The 22058-nt window shown below is 39.8% G+C and overlaps 2 protein-coding genes and 1 long non-coding RNA gene across 4 annotated transcripts in view; 1 reads left to right on the top strand and 2 right to left on the bottom strand.

Annotated features, from left to right (window-relative positions):
• Hs6st (heparan sulfate 6-O-sulfotransferase) overlaps positions 1–22058 on the top strand; it is a 79580-nt gene that overhangs the window by 13917 nt on the left and 43605 nt on the right. The gene's annotated exons all lie outside the window — the stretch shown is intronic.
• Positions 4046–5549, bottom strand: LOC138926713 (uncharacterized). The gene is made up of 3 exons (XR_011443330.1): positions 5335–5549; positions 5018–5251; positions 4046–4958 (listed from the first exon to the last, which is right to left on the bottom strand). It is a non-coding gene; the product is annotated as an uncharacterized lncRNA (long non-coding RNA).
• LOC122321617 (phospholipid-transporting ATPase ABCA3) lies at positions 13869–21479 on the bottom strand. Of its 2 annotated transcripts, XM_070281042.1 has the most exons (10): positions 21167–21476; positions 20638–21100; positions 18534–20265; positions 16824–18413; positions 16573–16770; positions 15368–15608; positions 14699–15313; positions 14584–14646; positions 14091–14528; positions 13869–14029 (listed from the first exon to the last, which is right to left on the bottom strand). In XM_070281042.1, exons 1-9 carry the CDS (start codon positions 21364–21366, stop codon positions 14276–14278), a joined length of 5355 nt encoding a protein of 1784 aa, XP_070137143.1. In that variant the 5' UTR covers positions 21367–21476; the 3' UTR covers positions 13869–14029; positions 14091–14275. The 2 variants fall into 2 exon arrangements, with proteins under 2 accessions (XP_070137143.1, XP_043068224.2); XM_043212289.2 differs by lacking the exons at positions 13869–14029; positions 14091–14528; positions 14584–14646; positions 14699–15313 and having other exon boundaries at positions 15458–15608; positions 16569–16770; positions 21167–21479.

Consider the following 22058-nt stretch of genomic DNA (forward strand, 5'->3'; position numbering starts at 1 on the left):
GCATATAAGCCAGGATCCTTAATTTAACGCCACGCCTAGAAACGGCAACAATCTGTGCCGAAAGAAATGAAGAAAACATTGAATCAGCATAAAATCTACATTATGAAAAGCTTTAGCTCCACGCTTCGAGTACGAAAATTTTATTAAAATTACCCATCCCATCCGGTTGGTTGGGCTATAGAGTTTAGACTGGCACCGGCATGCCGCAGCCAGATTTGGGTCCAGGACTTTTCTACCTGGCCCGGTGATAAAATTAATAGCCTACGCCTGGTTTACGACAGCCGACACAGACGACGCCAACGACGCCCACAAAAAAATTGCAATTGCCTCGAAAAACGTTCAAAAAGCTTTTCGGGGGATAATTTTCAGTCCTGTAGTCCTTGTTTTCTCACCATCCCCTGGCAGCCATCCCTTTGATAGCTATCTGGAAGCTTGATTTCATGGGGGGCCAGACACGAAAATATTCTAAGTAATTTCGGCTAAAATATGTTCACGATAGCCACGGATAGGCCATGACTACGGCATGTGGCTAATTTAGTTGGTTGGAGTGACAGCAGCACCAAAAATGTTAATAGTCATCCAATGAAAAGATTCTGTTTGAGCGTTGTCACGAAATTCTCCTTTAAATTCTCTATCAGTTTTCATGATTAATCTTTAATGAATTTGTTAGTTTATCGATAATAATCAAATAAATATTAACCGAATTTCATTCGACATTCCATCATACATCTGATAAATGAAACAAATTCTCAAAAAGGCTGCTCAGCAATGGCATATGAATTTAAAACCAATTACTAAAAATGTAACAAAGGAAAAAAGTGGTCAAATTATCTGTTACAAATGCAACGCCATTTTTAACAGTATTTTTCCAAACTGCAATCCTAGTATAAACCAAAACACAAATATTTGCCTGAAACGAAAAAAACTCCCTTTCATTTTGGAACAACCATAAAAAATGAATCAGTTTTTGTTGCAAGTCAGTGAATTCGTCCGTCAAACTGGATGGTTTTCTGGTTGAAAAGTGTGTGATGGTAAAATAAATTGCAATTGCTGTGAGCCCTTTTTTCTCGTTTCATTTGAGTTATGGCCGGCAAAGTTTCCATTTTTAATAATTTCCATTAACTAAATACTGAGGCCTGCTGCCGCTTGGTTTTCTCTCTTACTTGTTTTTTGGCCTGACCTCCATCGGGCTGGAAAATTCCAAATAAAAGGAAAGGAGCCCAAAAAAACGAGAAAAAGGAAAATTGCGTAAGGAAAATACATATTGTAGGAAATGCGGCGGCAACAAATGCGGGCTTCAAATGAGAAACCAAGCCGGGTGTCTATGTAGGTCAGTGTATATGTATTGTTTGTTAACACACACACCAACAGTCACTTGTATATGTATGCGTGAGCCAAAGTCAACATGCACTTGCACCACACGATATTACACATACGCCGCATTGTACGCCGGACTGGGAGACATTTCCACTCGAAAAAAAGGAATTCATTTAAATAATAGTTTTTAGGTATGGCCTTTTAAGCTGACAGTTGTGGTTTTGTATTATTAACATATATTTAAGTATAATTTAACATTTATGTTTACTATTTAATGTTAAATATCGTTTTATTTTATAGAATTTCTCTTCATGTAGGTTGACATGCAATCTTTTGGCAAAGCGCATTGCCCACAAAATGTGTTCGGGTTTTAACGCCTTCGCCCTGCCCCCCACACTCAAGTGTTTGACTTGCCTCACTCAACTTTCCACACCTCCATCTCTTTATTTTTTTCACCATTTTTCTCTATTTTTGTTAATTTTAGTAGTAGTCTATATTTTTGTTGGGTTCATGCCAAGGAGGGATGGAGCAAGTGCAAGTAATTGTTATAATGGGCCAGGAATATGCATATGCCCGTGCCTGTGCCTGTGCTGGTGGTGTTTGTGAACTAGATATTTGCTTACTTTTCAATGGAAAACTCCGAGGTAAAACGTGCCACACTTGCCCCAGCGCTCTTTAATATTCTCAAACAAACTGCGTGGGGTCGGGCTTTTCGCTTCAATTAGCAACAACCATAATTGCGGCTAATTTGCATTCTTTTTGGGCGCAAATTTTAGTTGCGAGTTGTGGTTTAATTAGGCAACTCCTAAATTATGCAGTCGATGAATGTGCAAATTTTTGTTTGAATGAATTTAGTAAATTGTTGGTTATTAGATAAATAACGATAAGAAATTCGAGGCTATTATTCAAACCATATTAAAGATCCAAAAAAAAGTATGTTACAATGAACCCCAATAGAATATATTTGTTAAATAAATTATGGAAATGTTTATTAGTAAACAGATGTAATCACAATATTGTATTGTTCCGCCCACAATCAGAACATATTTGAATGAAAATAGATACTCTCGAATAGCTCCCGGAAATAAGCTGTACGGCTTTTGTTTTGATTTTTTTTGTTGTTTTTTCAATGTGTATAGAATATATGTATATATATATAGTACGATTGTTGGCGCCAACCGCCTAACACAATTAATAGGGAGAAGGACACAAAATTAAATATCCGTGTATAATTTATGCTGGCGCCGGAGTCTCGTTTCCAGAGGCTTTTATAAAAATTGTATACAAGTTGGCCGCAAATCGGCAGCCACTACAATCGCGAAAATGTGTTAAGCATATGCAGAGTGCCACCGAGATAAAAATGTCTCTTTGGCTAGACAGATGGTTTGACAAACGAACACAACAAACCAAACTTGACATTAAAAACGAAAAAAAAACAAGAAAGGAAAGTTTACCTCGGAAGGAGCCGAAGCTAATATACCCTTGCAGTTAACTGGCAGTTTGTTTAAAAAAAATAAAATAAAAAAATAAAAAAAAATAATAAAAATAAAAATTAATAAATACAAATTTACACGAAAATGTAATGCAACAACAAATAATACAACAACCAAAAATAACAACAACAAAATTACAACAAAAAATCAAGCCACAAAAATAAACAAAAAATTTTTAAAAATTTAATTACTTTTTTTCTCGATTTTTCGGGTCTGCTTAAGTGCAACCTATGAGAATCGAGGAGGAGGGCGCTTTTTTTAAATTAATTTTTTTTATATTTTATTAAATAGTTAACAAGTTAAAGCATCTTTTAGAATGTTATCATATGCAAAAAAACGGTAAAATTTTACTTTTTATTACCGGTTGACTTCTTAGCGCCCTTACAAATAGGCAATCAAAATATGAGTGTTTTTATTTTCCGATTTATAATTTATAAACAAACATGATTTCCTTTAGAAATTATAGAATATTTATGTTGTTTTACAAGCTTTATAAGCTTATATACCCTAGCATATTTACATATTGTACATACATACTTTATGATTTAGAGAAAATATATAATTCGTAGGGTCGGAGATATCCCTTGTATTCAAAATTATAATTCCCTCTGCAAGGGTATAAAAAAGGAAACCAAAAATAAATAAACATACAATATTAAGATAACCCAACAAAACGCCGTCTGAGAACTTTGCCATTCATTATATTTAATATTTTTACCCATTTCCTTCCATCGCCGATTGCAAATGACAATTTATCTTCGCGATATGCATTGATATCCATCCATATGTGGGATGATAAAGAGGCGTGGGGATGCGTTAAGCGGCTTGTTGAGTCGGTTGGCTTGGTTTTGATATCGCTCGCCTTCTCTTTGGCAATAAATCATTTCGTTTATGACCGCTGACGTTGTCGTTGAATTATTGGCGACAATGTGGCAGCTTTTTTCCGATGACGGCGCCGACACTCCCGGTTCTGTGGCCTTCTAGCTCTCATTCTGACAATGACGAAGGAAGACAAACTTATGTATTTTTCGAGCTATCCAGATACTCTGTCGGGAGTGTTGGCTGCCGATGACTAGCCGGTTTGTAAGGAGGCACTCAATAAAGGAGTCTTTAGTTAATCAAATTGCAAAACATTCCAACAAACCGATGGTTAATTAGTGCTAATGAATTCAAACATTCCTAATAAGATGTTACAATTTTTATTCAAAACCTTTTTCTCTTATGAGAACCTTTTTTATTCAACATTTTTATTCCCTACCTCGACTAGCTAAACTTTGAACTTGGCCAATTATTTGGCTAATTTTGTTCATTTTATTTTCTAATTAAGGTTTTTGGGTCCGAGAGAAGAAATACCTTTGAACTTGTTTTCAGCTCACCTGGCCGCCAACCCTTACAAGTCATTTGACAAAGCTGTGACCCAAAAAACCTAAATGAAAACCAAAAACTGAAGACCCAAAAAAAGTTTTCTACCTTAAGCTTTTAAGTACTTGAAAAAGTTGGACAAATCCCCATTTTTCTCGATGGCAGGGGGTTACAGGCTTGTGTGTACTTAAGTAAACTGAATTGAAATAAAACTAATTGCTAATTGAGCACCACGGTGGAATGTGAGAGAGGGTGTGCTAATGCCGATCCGAACCCAAATCGGACAAATGGCCCAGCCAGTCGACAGTTGCGATGACGTGTAAGGGGTCAGGCGGCCATCTCGGGCACACGTAATTACCATGTTTGGCCGAAGCGGAAACATTTCCAGCACAACTTTGGACTGTCCTGTCTGTCAGGCTTTTCCTGTCTCTTCCGCTCCCATTCCCCGCCAGTTGGTTATTGTTTCGAGTTGGGCTGTGCCCTACTTCAGTGTTTTAAATCCGTTTCTTCCTTCTCTAGTTGGTTGTTATTGCCTCCTGGCTGGGATGGCTTGGTGTTGTGGGGGCACAGCTCGTTCTACTTGGCCACGTTGTTCGTTTGGGGTTTTCTTGTAATTTAATTTTGCGGTCAACCGACATGACACAGGAAGCACGGGAAGCATAAAGTAGCTGGCAGCCGGGAAGGACGGCCGGAGCCACAGAGCATCCTTTTCTAGCTACTTGCCTCTAATTTCATGTGGGGCTTTTCTTTTCGGTAGTACACTTAAAAAAAACATGTTAAAAATAACTGAAATTAGAGAGGTTTTAATTAATTTAATACAATTTTAGCTTTTAAAGTTTTGATACTTCATTGCCATAGACATCTCCTGCCATTTTAAAAAGGTATTTTTTCGTTGAGCCTTTCAGTCAAGCTCGTCAGTGTCGAAGTCAATGCCTGCGTTGACGTTTCCGCTGACGGTGGCACGTGTAGCAACATTTTGCTTTTCTTTCACGCGTTTCCTCATCAAGGGCTTTGGGGTGGGCTTTTGGGTGGTCTTTATATGTTTTGACACTCTTTCTGCATTAATGGAACGCCAAGAGCTTTATTGTTCGATGTTCATGGGGGAATTTTAAATCAAAACCTTCTAAACAATTGTAGTTTGATTCCTTATAGATTCTCTTACTTTTTAAAGAGTCCATCCAGTACTGTTTTACAAAATTAGAAATTATTGAATTTGGAAATTACGATCTAATTAAAAAAAACAAGGCCTCCTAAACAAGGCTTCCCAAGCGGTAACCCCCGAAGACGCTTGTCCTTTGAAAAGTTGACCCAAGGAACCCCTGGTACTTAAAATTTACTTTGTGGACTTAAATGAGTGGAGCCGCTTGGCAAACGTGTGCTAACGTTTTAACGCCTTCTAAAAAAAGATTCCCGAAAAAATAAGGGTCGTCCTCGGGTCGCTTTTTCTTTTTGTTTTCTTTTTCCGGCCACTTTTTCTCAATCTCATTTTCTCGAGCATCCCTTTGGTCCTGTGTATGTGTTTGTATGGGTTTTAATGGGCTTTTGTGTTGGTCTCAGTTTACTCGCCTTGGGGCTCGAGCCCAAATAAGATGGCCGGGTCAGGTCCGGAGTCCGGACCCCGGAATATATTTATATATATTTAGCATAAAACGGATTTAATGATTGAAAATATTTTCTTTAATTGGTGTAATTTTTTCTTTCATTCCTTGCAGGTAAGAAGGATGCACCTAATTCCTTGTTTCCATTAGAATGTGTGAGTTTATGAAGCTGACAAACAAACATTCATGAAATTGAATTACATGCTATACCCGCTGTGCTTTTGGCAAACTAAGCCCCACGACCTTAATTTAATTTTATTGGAAACCCCAGTCGAAACCCCCTAATGTGCTCCAGCGCCAACACAATTAAGCAAATCATAAAATCAATTAGGCGAACATTGCATTTCATCCCAATGCCCATTGACTTGACAAATAAAATGTGGTGGATCCAAAGTCAAACAAATTGATACTGAGACACGCATACTGAGCGGACGACACCCTATTAAACCCAGACAAACAAACAGAAAGCCACGCTGAGGCACACCCGGGCAAACACATCTGCCCAATTAGAGCATTAAACCTAATGCCAACACGATTGCAATTAATTACCGAAGAAATTAAATTCCATGTTCAACACGTAAATGGCGAATATAAAGCGCGCTTCCATCCAAGCGCTGCCCTCCATCCAACACCCTCCATCCTCGATGCGATTCCATTCATTTCCGTTTCCTCTCCTTGCCATTGGAGTCGAAGTATGGGCCGCCATTATGTGCGGTTATTCTGTCGCCTCTAATGCCATACCCCCCGCATCTACCTATACACTTATGCCAACAGGCCGCTGTCCAATATGCCAGCCACGCCCCCTCTAGCACGTCGCCCCGTCGTCAAACAATAACGTGTTGCCACGTTAATGACGCCACATGGCAGCAGAGTAGAGACCAATCCATGGCTGCACTTAACGTGGCCCCGGTTTTATGTCTTTTTCCGCTTTTCTCGCGCTTTATCAGAAACACGGCAGCGCGAAAAAGTTTCAATGAGCTTAGCTAGAGCGGGCAACCGGGCCACCCGGACGATGCCTGGGGTCCGGCGGGTGGCAAGGCGACAATGTGACATGACCTGACCTCCATATGGGGGGCCAGTGCCAAACTGGCGGCGAAAGTAATTACGGGTGGTCGTGGTCGATAGCATCGGCTATGGTTATGTTTCGCAATATAAAACGGCCACTTAAAAGCCAATATTATTTCAGAAAGCCAGTGAAAATAGTTGTTATTCTTCGTGCATGGTAAACCATAACAATTTTATTTTGCAATCTCAATTTTAAGGCTTTTTTGATGATTTTTTTTTAACTCTATAAACATCAAGTAGAATATAAACTAAAGCATAAAGTTTTATATTTGACCTTTCTATATGAAATGTGTACATAAGTCCTCCTCTGCCATGTTCATAATTTGATTACTAGGATTTTCATTTATATTGCCTGAATAATAGTACCCTGTACTCTGTTCGAGCTGAAGCCCTGAATATCGAAATTATGTCAAGTCCGCATGAACTCCAATTAGCAAAATGAGGCAAGGAAGTTTGTTGGCCATTTGACGTGACGTGTGTATCTTGATATAGTGTTCTGACCACGCGATGCTCATTCCCTGTTTGTTTTCTAAATATATACAATGGCTAAAATTATTGGGTAACTGGACGAAAGCCAACTTGTCAACAAAGTACCGGCATCTTACAGGGACATTGAACTTAGGAGGTCAATGTTGTTTGAATTTGTGGCAAAGAGAAAAGGCAAACTATAATTAGATAGTTTTTGTTCTACTAAGACTTATTTTTGTATAGTTCTGAGTAAACTAATCCACTGATTAAACTAATATCTCATATGAAAGAAATTTGAATAAAATTATTCTTTTTAGAATAAATATCCATTTCATTTTGGTAACTCGAAACCTTAGCCTAGATTGTGGTGGTTTTTTGAAGCACTTCTATTCCGGATGATTAAAAACAAATAAATGGGGGGATTACAGAGACAGAGACTGGGAAATTGGTGGAACGCTGATAACGTTTGACGGTCAATTCATATCTTTTGACGGGCTTTGCCGTCCATTACACTTCATTTACTAATGAGCCAATAAAGCCACGCGACCGAAAACAATGCGACGGCTTACCCCAAACCCGATCTCTTTGTTCCCTAGGAGATATTGGTTCTGTCAAATATTCGGCCAGCGGTTGCCCATGCAGAGCTTTTCTTTTGTTCCTGTCAACTGGCGGATGGTTGGTGGTTGTTTTGCTTTTGTTTGTCATACAGTCGGTAATCGGTGGCGGTGGTGGTGCATTTTGAGCACGTCTCGTTCTTTGCACTTGTCGTCGTGCGGCAAAAGTTTGCAATGCAACCGAGACTGCGGTGGTCACATCTGCAGGCATGTTGCAAGGATTTCAAGGAATATTAACTTAAGCTGATGTCAACCGCGTTCTGAGTTCTGAGCTGCGGGGTAAATATAATGCTGCCGCATACCGAAACTCAACCCGTTTTAAATAATATCCAATAATTTAAGACGGCTAGCTGAAGTTCTGTCAACTCTTTACGTAACTCAATTACGCAACAAGACAAACAAGAACAATAACAAAGTTTTTATGTAATACCAAGCGAAATGTAATTACAATTTCAATCACGTTAATTGGACAATTTCCCCAAGCTGTGTGGGAGGTTATCCCAAATTAATGGTTTATTAAACGCGTTTCATGAAAATTTCAAGTTTGAATTCGGGTTATTAGCATTAGGGCAGGAAAGTACATCAAAGTCACTTTCATAAAAGCTCAAGTTGTCCTGAAAGTTATTCGCCTTAAAGATTTTTTTTAATTTAAACCCTTAGGTAAGTAATATACAAGCATGTATCCATGTGCATACCCGTGACACCTTCGCAGGTGTGCAGCTGACAGATCTAACAAGGCGTATAAAAAAGAAAACAACGACCAAAAAGTTGAAAAATGGTGGGTTGGAAAAAAACAGCAGCAGCCAAAAAGCAAAAAGGACACCCACCCAACCTCCTTCAGAAATATTTTTTTGCTTTTTCCGGATTCCCCGCCAAATCATGTGCAAACGCTTTAAGCCAAAATTTGCTAAGCTGGGCTACGGGAGGATGGTTCTTTTTGTTCTGCCAATTTATGGAAGGCAGGTGAACCGTAGTGGAAGAAATGCGAAAAGAAAGAAGTACCTGTGCGTGGTGCATTCTTCAAAGTTTCTTGAACTGGCAAAGTTTTTAGTCACTCTTATAGTTGCCTACTTTGTGGGGTTGTATTTTTGGGTCCTTAGTCTGGGGAATAGTTGTCAGCTATCAGGTGTAGGACTCTGGGAAAGTTTCATATGACCATTTAATCTGTTTAAAATGGTCAGGTATATTCTATTCTAAAAACATCAACCAGGGTCCTTGACAACTTAAAACCTATACTTAATTAATGAGAGAAAATGCACAAATGACAACCGACAGCATTTGCGGAATAGCACCAATTTTCCAGCACATGCTAAAAGTGCATAATCACATGTCAGGCTGAAAGTCTAGAAGTCGTGGTTTGGATGCTATCCTTCTCGCTTTAACTCTCAGACACAAGTGTAATTAATTACTAAGTACGTGTTTGCAATGCTTAACCGAGAACACTAAACCCATCCGCACATATATAATATATACATAGATCGGAACCGAGACGAATGCTTAGCTAAACTATTCGCACTTCAGCTTGGAATATCTTGTCGAGTGTTCAAGGCTGTCTCAAGTGTATTCCTCTCCCTGTTCCACCATCTGCAGTCCTGACTTCCTCAACATGTGCATTTCAATATATATATATAGATATATGTTTCAACGGCTCGGACCACGCCCAGTTGTCAGTTGTGGGCGTCGCCTTTGCCTCAACTGAAAAGTGTTAAATAACAAGTTCAAGTCAAAGTTTCTCCTCCCCACCCGGCGAAGGAAAAAGTCCAACTTTTTGCCTTCCAGTCTTATAAATGACTCTCAAGGCTTTTGAGTTATGAAATGAGCTCTCCATTCTCAGTATCTCGTCCCCCATAGTTCCCCAACTGTGCTAGTTCTCCCCCAGCTGGAGTGGAATGATAAATTATATCTAGATGCACCCCGTGAGACATTCGAAATATGCTGGTAATTATTTTGTTGAATGTCGCTCAGGTTTTAGGGCGAGAATTTATTATCTGGCTGGACGACGCCCATAGACCAGGCCATAATAAATTTGTGCGGGTTACTTGGCCAGGAAATTTATAAATGACTTAAAATGCACTCTATCTAATATAGGGTAAAATAGTGCCTGACCCATTTATTAAGAGCTATAAGAGCATAATCCCTATAAGGGAAGAGAACATTATGATGAACCCAAGAAATCTTAAGAATTTAAATACCTGCCCATTAGAGGCAATCAATGTCAAATTTATTAAGAAAGTTTCTAAAGTACACACTTCTCCTAATTGTAGTTAAGGCGTGAGGAGTTTTGTCAACGTCACGCAAATGAAAGTGGGGATTTAACGAGACAGCCAATGGGGGGATGTTCCGCCACCTTTGAAAGCCTGTCAAAACGCAATTACAATTAGAATATAGTGCGTTGTCCTGGCAAGAAAGCCAGACTGGCTTACTGTGAAACAGAAACTGACAGCAAAGCCAAGTCAAGACAATTACGGCCACTCTCCAACTGGCCCGAAGAACCAGCCAAAGGAAGGGAACACTTCCTGCGAAAACTGTGAAAAACGTCAAGTGCAGGCAGGCAGAAGAGTCGACAATGCCAACTGGCTCGAAGGGAAAACTGACAAACCGTGGTGGAAAATTTGTTTTCTTCTCGGCAGAAATTTGTTCAATTTCGTTATAATAATATTGTGGTTTTCGCTGTCACCCTTCATTTTCAGATACCTCCCATCAACTACAATTAAATACAATTCACTTAAAGGCCAAACCAGAATGTCAATCAGAGAGTTCTTTAAATGAATTAGCCACTTTAAATAATGTAATTCTGGGAGAATGAAATTTCATCACCATTAGTTGGGGCTAGCGTTTTTTGTTTGGCCACCTTTCTGCGGTGCAGAATTGCCACCTTCTTGGACGGCTCCGGTAGAACTTTTTATTTAACCCACACACTCGCCCGGTTCAGAAACTAGTTTCGCTTTTTCTCTCTGCTAATTGCTTGTCCATTTTTCAGGTTACGGATTACGGGTGTGCCGGGATTGGCAGAATCCGTGGAGAGCGGGCGGGCAACCAGGTTGCTATGTAGGTCGCCAATTGGATTTCAAGCAATTAAAAGCGGATTAAAACGGCAGTGTGTTACGGCAAATGAAAAAGAAAACTTTACCTTTTTTGCATTGTTTTTTAATCTGGTTGTGTTTTGTCGTTGGTGGGCGGGAAGTTTCATAGAGATTCCCTCTTCCCCTGTTTGCCCGGAAAGAGTCTGTCATCTGTCACTTGTTTCAGCATTTTTATGCGCATTAACAAGGTAATTGCAGCAGCTTTGAGGGGCTTAAGAGTACTACACGTATATATCTATATATACAGCTGGGTAAGGGAAAATGTTGACTTATTGTCGTAGCTTGTGATATAAGCGAAGGATCAGAAGTGGTGGACGTTCAGAAAGGAGAAGAGCAGTTGCTTGAAAATTAAATTTTTTATCCATTTGAGTGCTTCCACAAAGCTTCTTTAATGAAATAAAACCCAGAAAAGAATATCAAAGATTTGCATAAAAAATGCCAAAAGAAATTCCACAAATACATTATTAAAGGCTTTATCTTTAAAATAATATTAAGTATACGCCTATTTAACACACACCTGTTTAGAAAGCTTTGCTCTCAAGTTCTCTTGCTACAATTATTGAAAAGTTTTCCTGCTCTTAAGCTACGTGAGCATTAAGTGAGCGCCAGGCATAATGTTTATGCATTTATAATAAATAATATGGCAGCGAGGGGAGTAGAGAGCACAGAGCTCCACATCGGGGTGCCGTGGACGAAACACGCAGAAAAGTATGCTACGAAGTTATGCAAAGTGCAGCTAGCAGACGTGGCAGAGACAGCTCCGCTCCGCTTGCCACTTGAGAAACGTTGCGAAAATTCTCAAGCAACTTGGAAACAGAAAAAACAGTGTCACAATGCATAATGGGCTGGCTAAGAGAAAAGGGGCGCCGGCAAACGGTGCTGGGAGACTCTTTCCAGTACGTTGCGACAGAATGCAGGTTAAGTTCTTGACGCCAGCGCCACACAAAGTGGCAAAAGTTATGCATGGACCTGTGCTAAGAACCGGAGCGCGGCAAGTGTCAACTTGTTTGATTTACCTCCGCCGAAGGAGCACAAGCACTGAAAAATGGCAAGAAAAAAAAAACAAGTAAAAAGTGTAATCAGCATAAACCTGCGAACGGCAGGTTGGCTCTCTATGGCAATTTCTCATGCACCAATCAGTGCCTCATTACATGCAACCAGGCTAGGCGGCACCACTGCCCGGGACTATGGGCCTCTCCACTCACCTCCTGGTCCTGGTCCATCTGCATGCCTGGAGTATATCAGCTTCCGCTGCTATAACATGCTGACGTGTTTCCGGCGCACATACCTACGAAAAGAAACATTAGGGGAAAAATAAGGACCAGCGAACACAAGCGCCGGGCACACATTTGATGTGATTTATGATTTTTTCCCGTCAAAAGCCAGGAATAAAAAAGAAACGAACAACTGGTGTCGAGTTCTTAATAAGAAACTAAAAAGATGGATTAACAGGATACCCCTTAGTTAATATACATTTTTTAAAAATAGATTATCACATTTTATGAATTTTAAATAAGTTTTATTGCTCCTATGCATAAAATTCTAATAATCCACAAAAATTTAAACCTAATTTATGTTTATTAATAAATATGAGCTAGTAGTTTTATACCTTGGAGTTTCTGTATACTGCCCCTTAAATTTGTTCCCTTAACGATATTTGTTTTTCGCTTTAGTTAACGGCAATTAATTCTTAACTTCAAAAACTCCTCCTCGTCCAGCAGGATCCAGAACCCAGCACGGCCAGAGCGTTGGTAACAAGTTAATATATCAACATTACGCCGTACTGGAGGCCAAAACCTAAAAGTCAGCGCCTTGATTTTGCGCTTGACTAATTTGGCTTTCGCTTTTGTTGCCTTCGTCCTTTGGACTGCGTTTTTCCCATTTTCATTTTGTTGTTCTGGAAAGTTTTGTAAACGAGCTCGTGCTACTTTTTCTTTGCTGTTTGGAATCTGCCGTTGCTGTTGTCGTTGCCGCCGCGATTTCTTGTAAAATTAGTATTTTTGCCATCGTTGTCGCCGACTTTCAGGCTTTATCTTGAACTCCATTGGTTGGCAACAGTTTGGACCAAGAGAGCAGCAGGCCAGCAACAATTTGTTTTTCGCTCCAGCAATTGCTAGCTGGATAAGCGGAGAAACTTTCGCATTTTACTTGATATTATTCGCCGTGGTGTCCTGGGGATCAAATAGAGTTTAATTTAAGTTTGTTGCTTTAATTATTAATTAAATTGAATTAATATTATCATAAAACTAATAGCATTTATTTTTATTTTCTCGTTACAGGTAATAAATGAATAATCACTTAGCGCCATAAATTTCTAATATTTTGGTAATTAAATACGACAGAAAATTTTTAAACAATCATAACTGGTCCTAAATTTATATTTTCCTTAAAAAATACACATTTTATTAACTTACTTCCAGTATTGATCTTGCAAAATTAAGTTCAAACACCTGAATTTCTTAAAAGGGCGACCATTTAATTATTTTAACCTTATTCTGGCTTCTAGCTGATGTCCTTGCTTTCTTAATTGCCCCGTAGTGCAGGCCTTGGTTGACTTTCGTTCAGTTTCAAGTTGAATTTTTGGTTAAAATTTTCTGTGGGGTTTTTTGAGCCTCAATGTCGCACTGGCATTTAAAATATGCAAGGCATTTGACATTTTAATCAACCCTGGCCCTTGGAGCGCAGCTAGTCAGACCCCAAAGAAAACTGCACAGCGCTGATGTTTAACCAGAAAAGACGAGGGAGAAGAAAGTTGATGAAATTCCTTAATGAATACAAATACGCCCTGCTGCTTTCGTTCTTGGCTATTATTTTAATACCAAATTCGTGAGGTTTTTCCCCTTAAAATACATGTAGAAAGCCTGAAAATTCCTATCAAACTCCATAAGGAGAAGGACGTTTATTGATTTACTTAAACAATGATTATAGTTGTCGAATGCCCATGTAAAGTTATATAGACCAACGTGGCGTATGAGTAATTCATCTTGCATGCCTGTCATTTATGGCTGTGCCAAGGCAACAGCTGCAACCTGCATGATAGGAAAATTAAATTAAGAACACTTGGGTAAATAAGAAATTATACACACATACCTCAAGAGTTTCTTGGTTTGACATTTGGATGATTTATATTAATTTCGGTGTAATTAGTTTTACGTTTTAAAGGGTTAATCGGAAATTTATAAAAGTAAATACATATAAAGCATTTAGAATTATGTTAATTATGATATTGCTAAATTTCTAATGTCGAATTTTGAGTTTCACTATGCTTTAATTTTTTATCCTTTAGGCTGGGCAGTTTTTTTCATTGAATTTTCCTTTTTGTCATTCTCTGAATCATCACTTGAAGAGGAAAATCTGAACGCCTCCTTTTTTTCATCATCTAGTTTCATAAAAACATCTTCTAGTGAGGCCGGACTGACCGAGTAGCTTTCCAATTTCCATGCAGTTTTTTTCGATTCGACAAATTGGACGACCTTGTCCATTTGTACTTGAGACAGATTATACACCACACAGCAACCTACTCGTTTTCTAAAATATAACGGTTATACTACATTTGAATATTTAATTAAAATAATTTTCCTACGTTAGAGATGAACCTTGAAAGGAAGACATATCGGATGCAAGTTTTCGAAGGACTTCTTGCTGACTGAAAAAGATATTTAGGAAAATGTTTTAGTTAAAGATAATCAGATACTCACTCTTGTGGCTTTCCTTGAACCTTCATTTTGAGGACTAGGGTGCGAGAATTTTGTGCCTGCATGTTTTGCACCTCTTCTGGAGGTTTCATTTCGCCAGAGACTAGAACACCGATCCTGGAGCAGTTTGAGGCTACTTCATCCATGTTTTGGCTTGCTACTATTACCGTCCTGCCCTTTAGGTTTTTCCAGAGCGACCGACTCGCATTTTCACTGATGCCAGTAGTAGGCTCATCCAGGCAAACTATGGATGGGCCACTGGACTCCGCGGCTAAGATTATTTTTCGTTTGGCAGCGTCACTGCAGTCTTTGGTTTTCTTGGGCAAACACGATTGGATATAAAAATCTTTTCCCAGTGTTTCGCATTTTGAATCGAGATTTTTGCGTGAATCGCCGCGTAGCAGTAGGGCCATCTTGAGTGCCTGTTTGCCACTCATGAAATCGTGAAGGTCACCGGACTGCGAGCAGTATGCAACGTCTTTTTTGGCATTTGTAGTTTCGACATTATTGCCCTTGATATAAATCTCGCCAGAAGAGGTCTTGATTTCACCCGCAATCATTTTTAAAGTAGTAGTCTTTCCAGCTCCATCGGCTCCCAACAGACCATAGCACTCGCCTCTGAAAATATTTAGACTTAGACGTGGATATTTAGATGTCTAGAATTTAACGTACGGTTCCAGTGCAAGGGACAAATCTTTTACTGCCGTGGTTTGGCTATATTTTTTTGTGACTTTATCCAAAAATACAGGATATTTTGCTTCTATTTTTGGTTCACGTGTTGAAAGAGATGTTGCTGTCTTTTTTTTCCCCGCAAAAGCCCGAAAAAAATATCCTTTTTGTATAATCCAAAGCAAGAGAAACCAGAATATGCCGTGAGCCAATAGCCACCAAATCTCAGGCCACAAATGCAATGCTGTGTATAAAGAAAATAAATCGTCGAATCGTTTAAAATTTATCTGAAAATAAGAACAAAAGCTAACTTCGGAGCCCGAAATTTTTAAAATTTGTTGTCCTTTTTTTGCGATGGAATCCCTTTAAAATGGGGTTTTCCCCTATAGGGCCCACAGCGATGGCTATATCTTCCCCAATTCTGATCCGATTCTCAAGCGGAGTACCTTAAACGATTTCATGATCGATTCCCCACCATTCGGCATAAAAATCCTAAGACAAAATATTTTTGAGATTTTTTGTCCAATTTTGTGAGGGGATCCCTTGAAAATGTGGTTTTCCCCTATAGGGCCCACTGTGATGGCTATATCTTCCCCAATTCTGATCCGATTCTCAAGCGGAGTACCTTAAACGATTTCTGGATATATTCCCCACCATTCTGCATCAAAATCCTGAGACGAAATATTTTTCAAATTTTTTGTCCATTTTTGTGATGGAATCCCATTAAAATGGGATTTTCCCGTATAGGGTCCACAGCGATGACTATATCTTCCCCGATTTTGATCCGATTCTCAAGCGGAGTACCTCAAACGATTTCTGGATCGATTCGCCACCATTCTGCATCAAAATCCTGAGACAAAATATTTTTTAGATTTTTTGTCCATATTTCGGAATGCGATCCCTTGAAAATTGGGTTTTTCCCTATAGGGTCCACAGTGATGGCTATATCTTCCCCAATTCTCATCCGATTCTCAAGCGGACTATCTTAAACGATTTCTGGATCGGTTCCCCACCATTCTGCATCAAAATCCTGAGGCGAAACTATAGGTTTTAAGCTGAGAGACTAGTTCGCTTAGAAACAGACTGTCAGATGGACACACAGACGAACATGCTTATATCAAAATATATATACTTTATAGGGCCGGAGATGTTTCCTTATGGATTATAATACCCTCTGCCAGGGTATATTAATGAAGACTCGCACCTACCATCGCATCCACACCTTGGATGAATTCGTCCAAATCCGCATTTAAGTGAAGCACTCGCCGCCTGGGTTTCGCAATACTTATGTCCATAAATAGCCTTAAATATACCGAAGCAACCTATTAATGTGGGGAAAATCACCAGGTACAAGCTGTTATTCAAAAGAGCAGTGACTACGTATATAAATGCGAATAATATGCCACCTGTTGGAAAAGAGTTATTAATAAAATTAAATGAAAGTGATTGTGAACTTTACCAGTAAACAGGTGGATGAAGAAAGCACCTACTAGTGCTGCTTCTGGTGACTTGAATATCAAACTCAATACGTAGGTGAAGGGCAGGCAGGCAAATCCAATCATTATAAGGATAATAAGTATTTGGACAAAATGGGTTATGTAGTCTAGGGCCAGGGCTGAAAGAGTCATACAAAGGCAGAGTACTAGGAAGTCCCAAACAAAGTGTGTGAACCAAAAATGAAATTTTCCCAAGCCTTGAATTTCCTGTTGCAATTGTAATTTTTTTACTCGTTCTTCCACCACGAACAGAATGAATATGCTTAGAACCAATGCTATATAGGCACTGACTGCAATCGTTATAGTTAATCGTTTGCCATTCAACTTATAGTCGCTTAAAATTTCACTTTGTGCAAACTTATGGGGTTGTTTGAAAGCTGGATAATTTGGTCCTTCAGCCAAAAAAATATCTTGCTCGGATCTTAAGCCCGATTTGCTTGGAATAATTAATCCTAAATTATCAAAGACATCCCGCTGGTGCCTCGTTTGGTTAAGACTTTGACGGTATTGTGTCCGTGCATACTTTTTGGCAGATTTCTTGAGAATTCCTCTGATGAGGGAAATGTCAAAACGTTTTCCAATGACTACTTTAAGGATAGCTCTGTATATCAAAACCATAGATAGCGCAGACGAGTGCTCAAATGAAAGATCGTTGTACCAGGCGGTGACGCCAGAATTTTCGTCAAAACTAGCACCACACACATATTGACGTTTCAGTTTTTCCATTAAATGTGGTTTGTAAGTGATTAAATAGCTCTCAACCGATGATTTGATCTCCTCTAACACGGCGGGTTTCTTGACTTGGTCCGCATACTCAACCGCCTCTGCCTCATGACCATTAGGATCTTCCAGCAATACAATCACGTCCTCTGGAAAGCTTTCCAACCTTATGTGAATCCAATCGGCCAAATCCGTGCCATGTTGATTCTTATTATTGGGTGGCCCAACATAATTCACAATCAAGAACCATATTATTGGTATGATCACGATCAACAGGAACATGAATTTGTGGCTCCAAATGTAGAGGGCCTTCTTCATCACCATGGCCTCGATTACTTTGCAGCATGTCCGGTTTCTTTTGCCGCCCTCGGGGTTCGTCCTCCATTCCCGTTCCGATGTGTCGGATTCGCCCTCATGATCGGTGTCTGCCTCGAGCTTTTGTGGTGGTTTCCTTTCCGCGGCGTCTGTTTCTTTATCTCTTTTTTCCCTGGCAGCCCTTTCTCTGTCTTGTCTTTCCCTGTCTTCTCGATCTCTAGCTTCCTTTTCTCTGGCTTGCCTTTCTCTTTCCTCCGTTTCTCTAGCTTCCCTTTCTCTAGCTTCCCTGTCTCTGGCTTCCTTTTCTCTGGCTTTCTTTTCTTTTCCTGTTTCCCTTTCTCTTCCGGTTCCCTGGTCTCTAGTGGGGCCTTCTCTAGCTTCTCGTGCTGCCGCTTCTCTAGCAAGTCTTTCCGCTTCTGCAGCCGCTGCGGCAGCTTCTGCAGCCCTCTGGGCCCTTTGAGCCCTTCGAGTTTGACGATCCGGTGAGTCTGTTTGGGTCGCCAAGTCTTCGGTTGATCCTGGGTTTAAAAATAGTAAAAGTAAACATTGTTAGCAACACTATCCTATACTTAAGACTATTCCTTTCATAATGGGTTATTTAATATATAATATTAGTTACATATTTAAAAAATACTTACTTTTTGGAATGTTGCCACCTGCTCTAGCACGTTTCTTCCTGGGACCAGCTTCGGTTTTGAAGACATTCTCCAATGTGGCATCTCGCCAACTAAAGCTTATAATATCGAGGTTCTTTTTGTGCTCCTCCAGTTGTCGAAGCATTTCCACGAACTTATCCACGAAATTACCACGAATAGTATAGCTAATGGATGCTCCTTGGATCAAGGCTTTCGCAGTTTGGACATAGCTTTTCACCAGATCTGTCACCTTAGAGTCCTGACAGTTCGGTCCCTTTTGGCAGGAGAGTTTGTATGTTTCATAATTATTCATTTTAATGCTCTCCATTGAACCCTGGCTGCAGACATGGCCTTCGGAGAGGATGAAAATGCGGTCGCCCAGCATTTGCCCCTCGTCCAAATCCTTGGTGGCTAACACGATAGTCCGACCTTTCTTCTCATTTTGGAGTAGCTCCATTACCTGCTGTTTTCCGACTGGATCTAGGCCAGAGGAGGGTTCATCACACAATACAACAGTGGACCCACCAACCAAGGAACAGGCAAGGGATACCCGTCGCTGGTTTCCTTTCGATAGATTGGAGACTTTTGTATTTTCGTACTCTTGCAGGTTTAGTTTCTCGATGTAGCTTGAGGTCTCTCTATTCGCCGCTGAGGCTTTTTTCCCCCTCAGCAGACTGAAGAAGGATATTTGTTGATTAACAGTTAGTCCACTGAAGAGCACATTTTGCTGTGGACAGAATCCGATTCCACTCCTGGCCCTATCTGGGTTCCTCACAATATCATAGCCATTGATTTTGGCTATTCCTGAAGTGGGTTTCTCGATTCCGGCCAACATGCGCAATGTTGTGGTTTTGCCAGCACCACTAGGACCCAAAAGGGTCAGGCATTCATCTTTGTACATCTTTATGGACAGTTTGGAAACCACTGTTTTCTTGTTAAATTCCTTCGTAACTCGATCCAAGTGAATCGCGGGTTCATCATCCTTGTGGTTCTGCCCGCCCATGCAGCGATCATCAGCGTCAGCAGCTGCAGGTCTTCGAATACAAAAGCTCAGTGACTTTACGCAGAAATCCAAAACTTTCCTGGCAGTATCAGAGGACAAAACTGGTAGAGCTGGAAAGGATCGCAGTGACTTCTTACAACTGGGACATGGAAAGCTCCAGGAGTGGGTCCCGGGCATCAGTTGCTCCACATAAAGGGACAGAAACATACAGATCAGACTCGTTATAAGCATTATAGCGAGGACACCAAGGATACTGATATCCTCTGGTACTATTGTGGCAATGAACGTGTTCCAATTTAATCCAATCGACATTTGCTCCAAACCGCAGACTACGTTAAATATATAGAACATGGCCGAGTTCAGGCAAAAGCAGCAAAATATTTGGGGCATAAGCTGCACAGACATGGGCGGCACCAATGCGTAGGGAACTACACTGGCCACGAATAGTACGATCGTGGCGAGGATGCCCCAATAGGTCTTTGAGCAGAATGAGCTTATGAGAAAGGCAAACGTTATGCACGAATGGATGTATACTATAAATAGGATTATCAGAATAAAGTAGTTGCTAAACGCATAGACGTTGCTGAAAGCCACGAATATTAAAAAGAGCACCAGGCATGTTAGAAAAAGTATTAATGCTTTTGTGTACCACGCCAGCCAAAGTAGGCAGTTGCCAAGTCCCACTGCGTTCAAAAGTGATTTTTCTTGATTTTCCTTTTCGGCAACAATGTGCTTAAAAAAAGTTTAAAGAAAAATATGTTACTCGAACGTAAAAAAAGTAACGAGTCGGGTTTTCCGACAATATGGTATACCCGGTACTTTTCTCCACCACCTGGACTTCTTCTTTTTATGGATTCTCAAGCATCAACTCTAGGAGTTGATCAACATAAATGCGACTCTTTATCAAAAATCTTGTAGATGTATTTATCTATCTGTCTAACGGATGGACGGACGGCTGATCAAAATTATTTTTATTGTATGTGATGCGAATATAAGATAACTTTATACCATATAAGTACCGGGTATAAAAAGCCAATGCTGCCCTCAAAAGTATACTATTCTTTTATGTATACTTCAAAGGATATGTAGATAAAATGCAAATACCTTGGTGAGTGTCACGGTGGGAAGAAAAAACGATGCTAAAATAATAATGGGCATGGTGCAAGCTACCTCGGCATAACTATTATTCTTGTGTCTCGGGTACGGTAGGTGCTTCATTTTGACATTCGGCAGATAGGTATTACTACTGTTTTTTACACGTTGTGCAAATAAATTGATCAATGTTTTTTGTACGTATAAAAATCCCGACTCGAAATAATCAAAATCTTTATGATTTTTATATCCCGGCATATATATAAAGAGTTTTAGATCTTCGGGAAATTCATTAAAGGTAAACCAATCATCGGGAAAAGCCACTCCGAGTGCTCTGTCGTTTTCGGCCAACCCCACTTCAAGTTTATGAATGTCAATAAATCCGCTTGATTCGTTGAATTTCGTTATATTAGCAAAATCACGAAAAAATCCCTCTATAAGATTATTATAAGGTGAAAAATACAATTCGTCGTATCTAAAGAAATATTTTCATAAAAAGTCAGTGTGACACAAAATTTGCCATTTTTTTAAATACACTTACAGGTTCGTTTCAACACTCTTCGCTGGGAAAATTTTGGCTTCTTTTATGTTCATATCATAACTAATAATCCCCATGATAATGCTCAGTAGAAGAGGTATGAAAAAGCTAGATAAGACTACCAATAAAAATTCCGTGGGATTTGAAAGGATGACACGAAGGTCCTTCCATAGTAACAATCTGAAACTCCGGCAACTGCCCATAATGCGCGTCCGATAGTAGAACGCTTCTCCAAAGATTGATTTGGAAACCTGTGTGGATGTGTGTTGAATTCAAATTTTTTTGTAACTGACTTTTAGATATTAGGTGGCCCGATAACACAATTAAAACAACAATTGAGACTGTTTTTCCCTAACTTGTACAGTCATGAATTAACTAAACTTGTATCCTTTTGTGCCAATGGGATAAAAACTACAAATTTTGATGGGGCCTTAACCACAGGCGTATACTCCAGTTCATCGCAGCCTGGGGAGGCACATTAATGGTCGTATTTTGTGGGTGGAAACATAACTAACAGTAATTAGCTACTTTATGCCATGGTCTACACTCCAAAACACTGCCACCCACATGCCAAATCTCACAGAAGCCCACAGATATACATGCCCTCGTTTGTCAAAGTCCCCAATGCCGAGTTTATGTCGGGAGTTTTGCGGCTTGTGTACATTTTGTGGTCAATTGGGAATTGCAATTAACGCATAGTTTTATTTTTATTGCCATTCGGGTACCATGATTCAACTCCCAACATAGTGGGCAGTATCCTCCACTCACTTGTCTGCCCATGAATGCATAAATAAATTTCCCCGGGACTCCCTGGTCGGGGAATCGCTTTTTGTGAACTTGGCCCTTGTGTGCTTCTTATTTATCCTCGTTTAACCGAAATAATGCGGAAAGTCGT

The sequence above is a fragment of the Drosophila bipectinata genome, chromosome 3R (genome assembly GCF_030179905.1).
Source record: "Drosophila bipectinata strain 14024-0381.07 chromosome 3R, DbipHiC1v2, whole genome shotgun sequence".
NCBI lineage: Eukaryota > Metazoa > Arthropoda > Insecta > Diptera > Drosophilidae > Drosophila > Drosophila bipectinata.

What these genes read in the sequence shown, in the direction of transcription:
- LOC122321617 (XM_070281042.1), bottom strand. Translation starts at nt 21,366, where the DNA reads ATGGGCAGTTGCCGGAGTTTCAGATTGTTACTATGGAAGGACCTTCGT. An exon ending in TCCAAGGTGTGGATGCGATG is followed by an intron (nt 15,609 to 16,572) that starts GTAGGTGCGAGT and finishes CTTTATACACAG; the next exon opens with CATTGCATTTGTGGCCTGAG. An exon ending in GTTCAAGGAAAGCCACAAGA is followed by an intron (nt 14,647 to 14,698) that starts GTGAGTATCTGA and finishes TATCTTTTTCAG; the next exon opens with TCAGCAAGAAGTCCTTCGAA.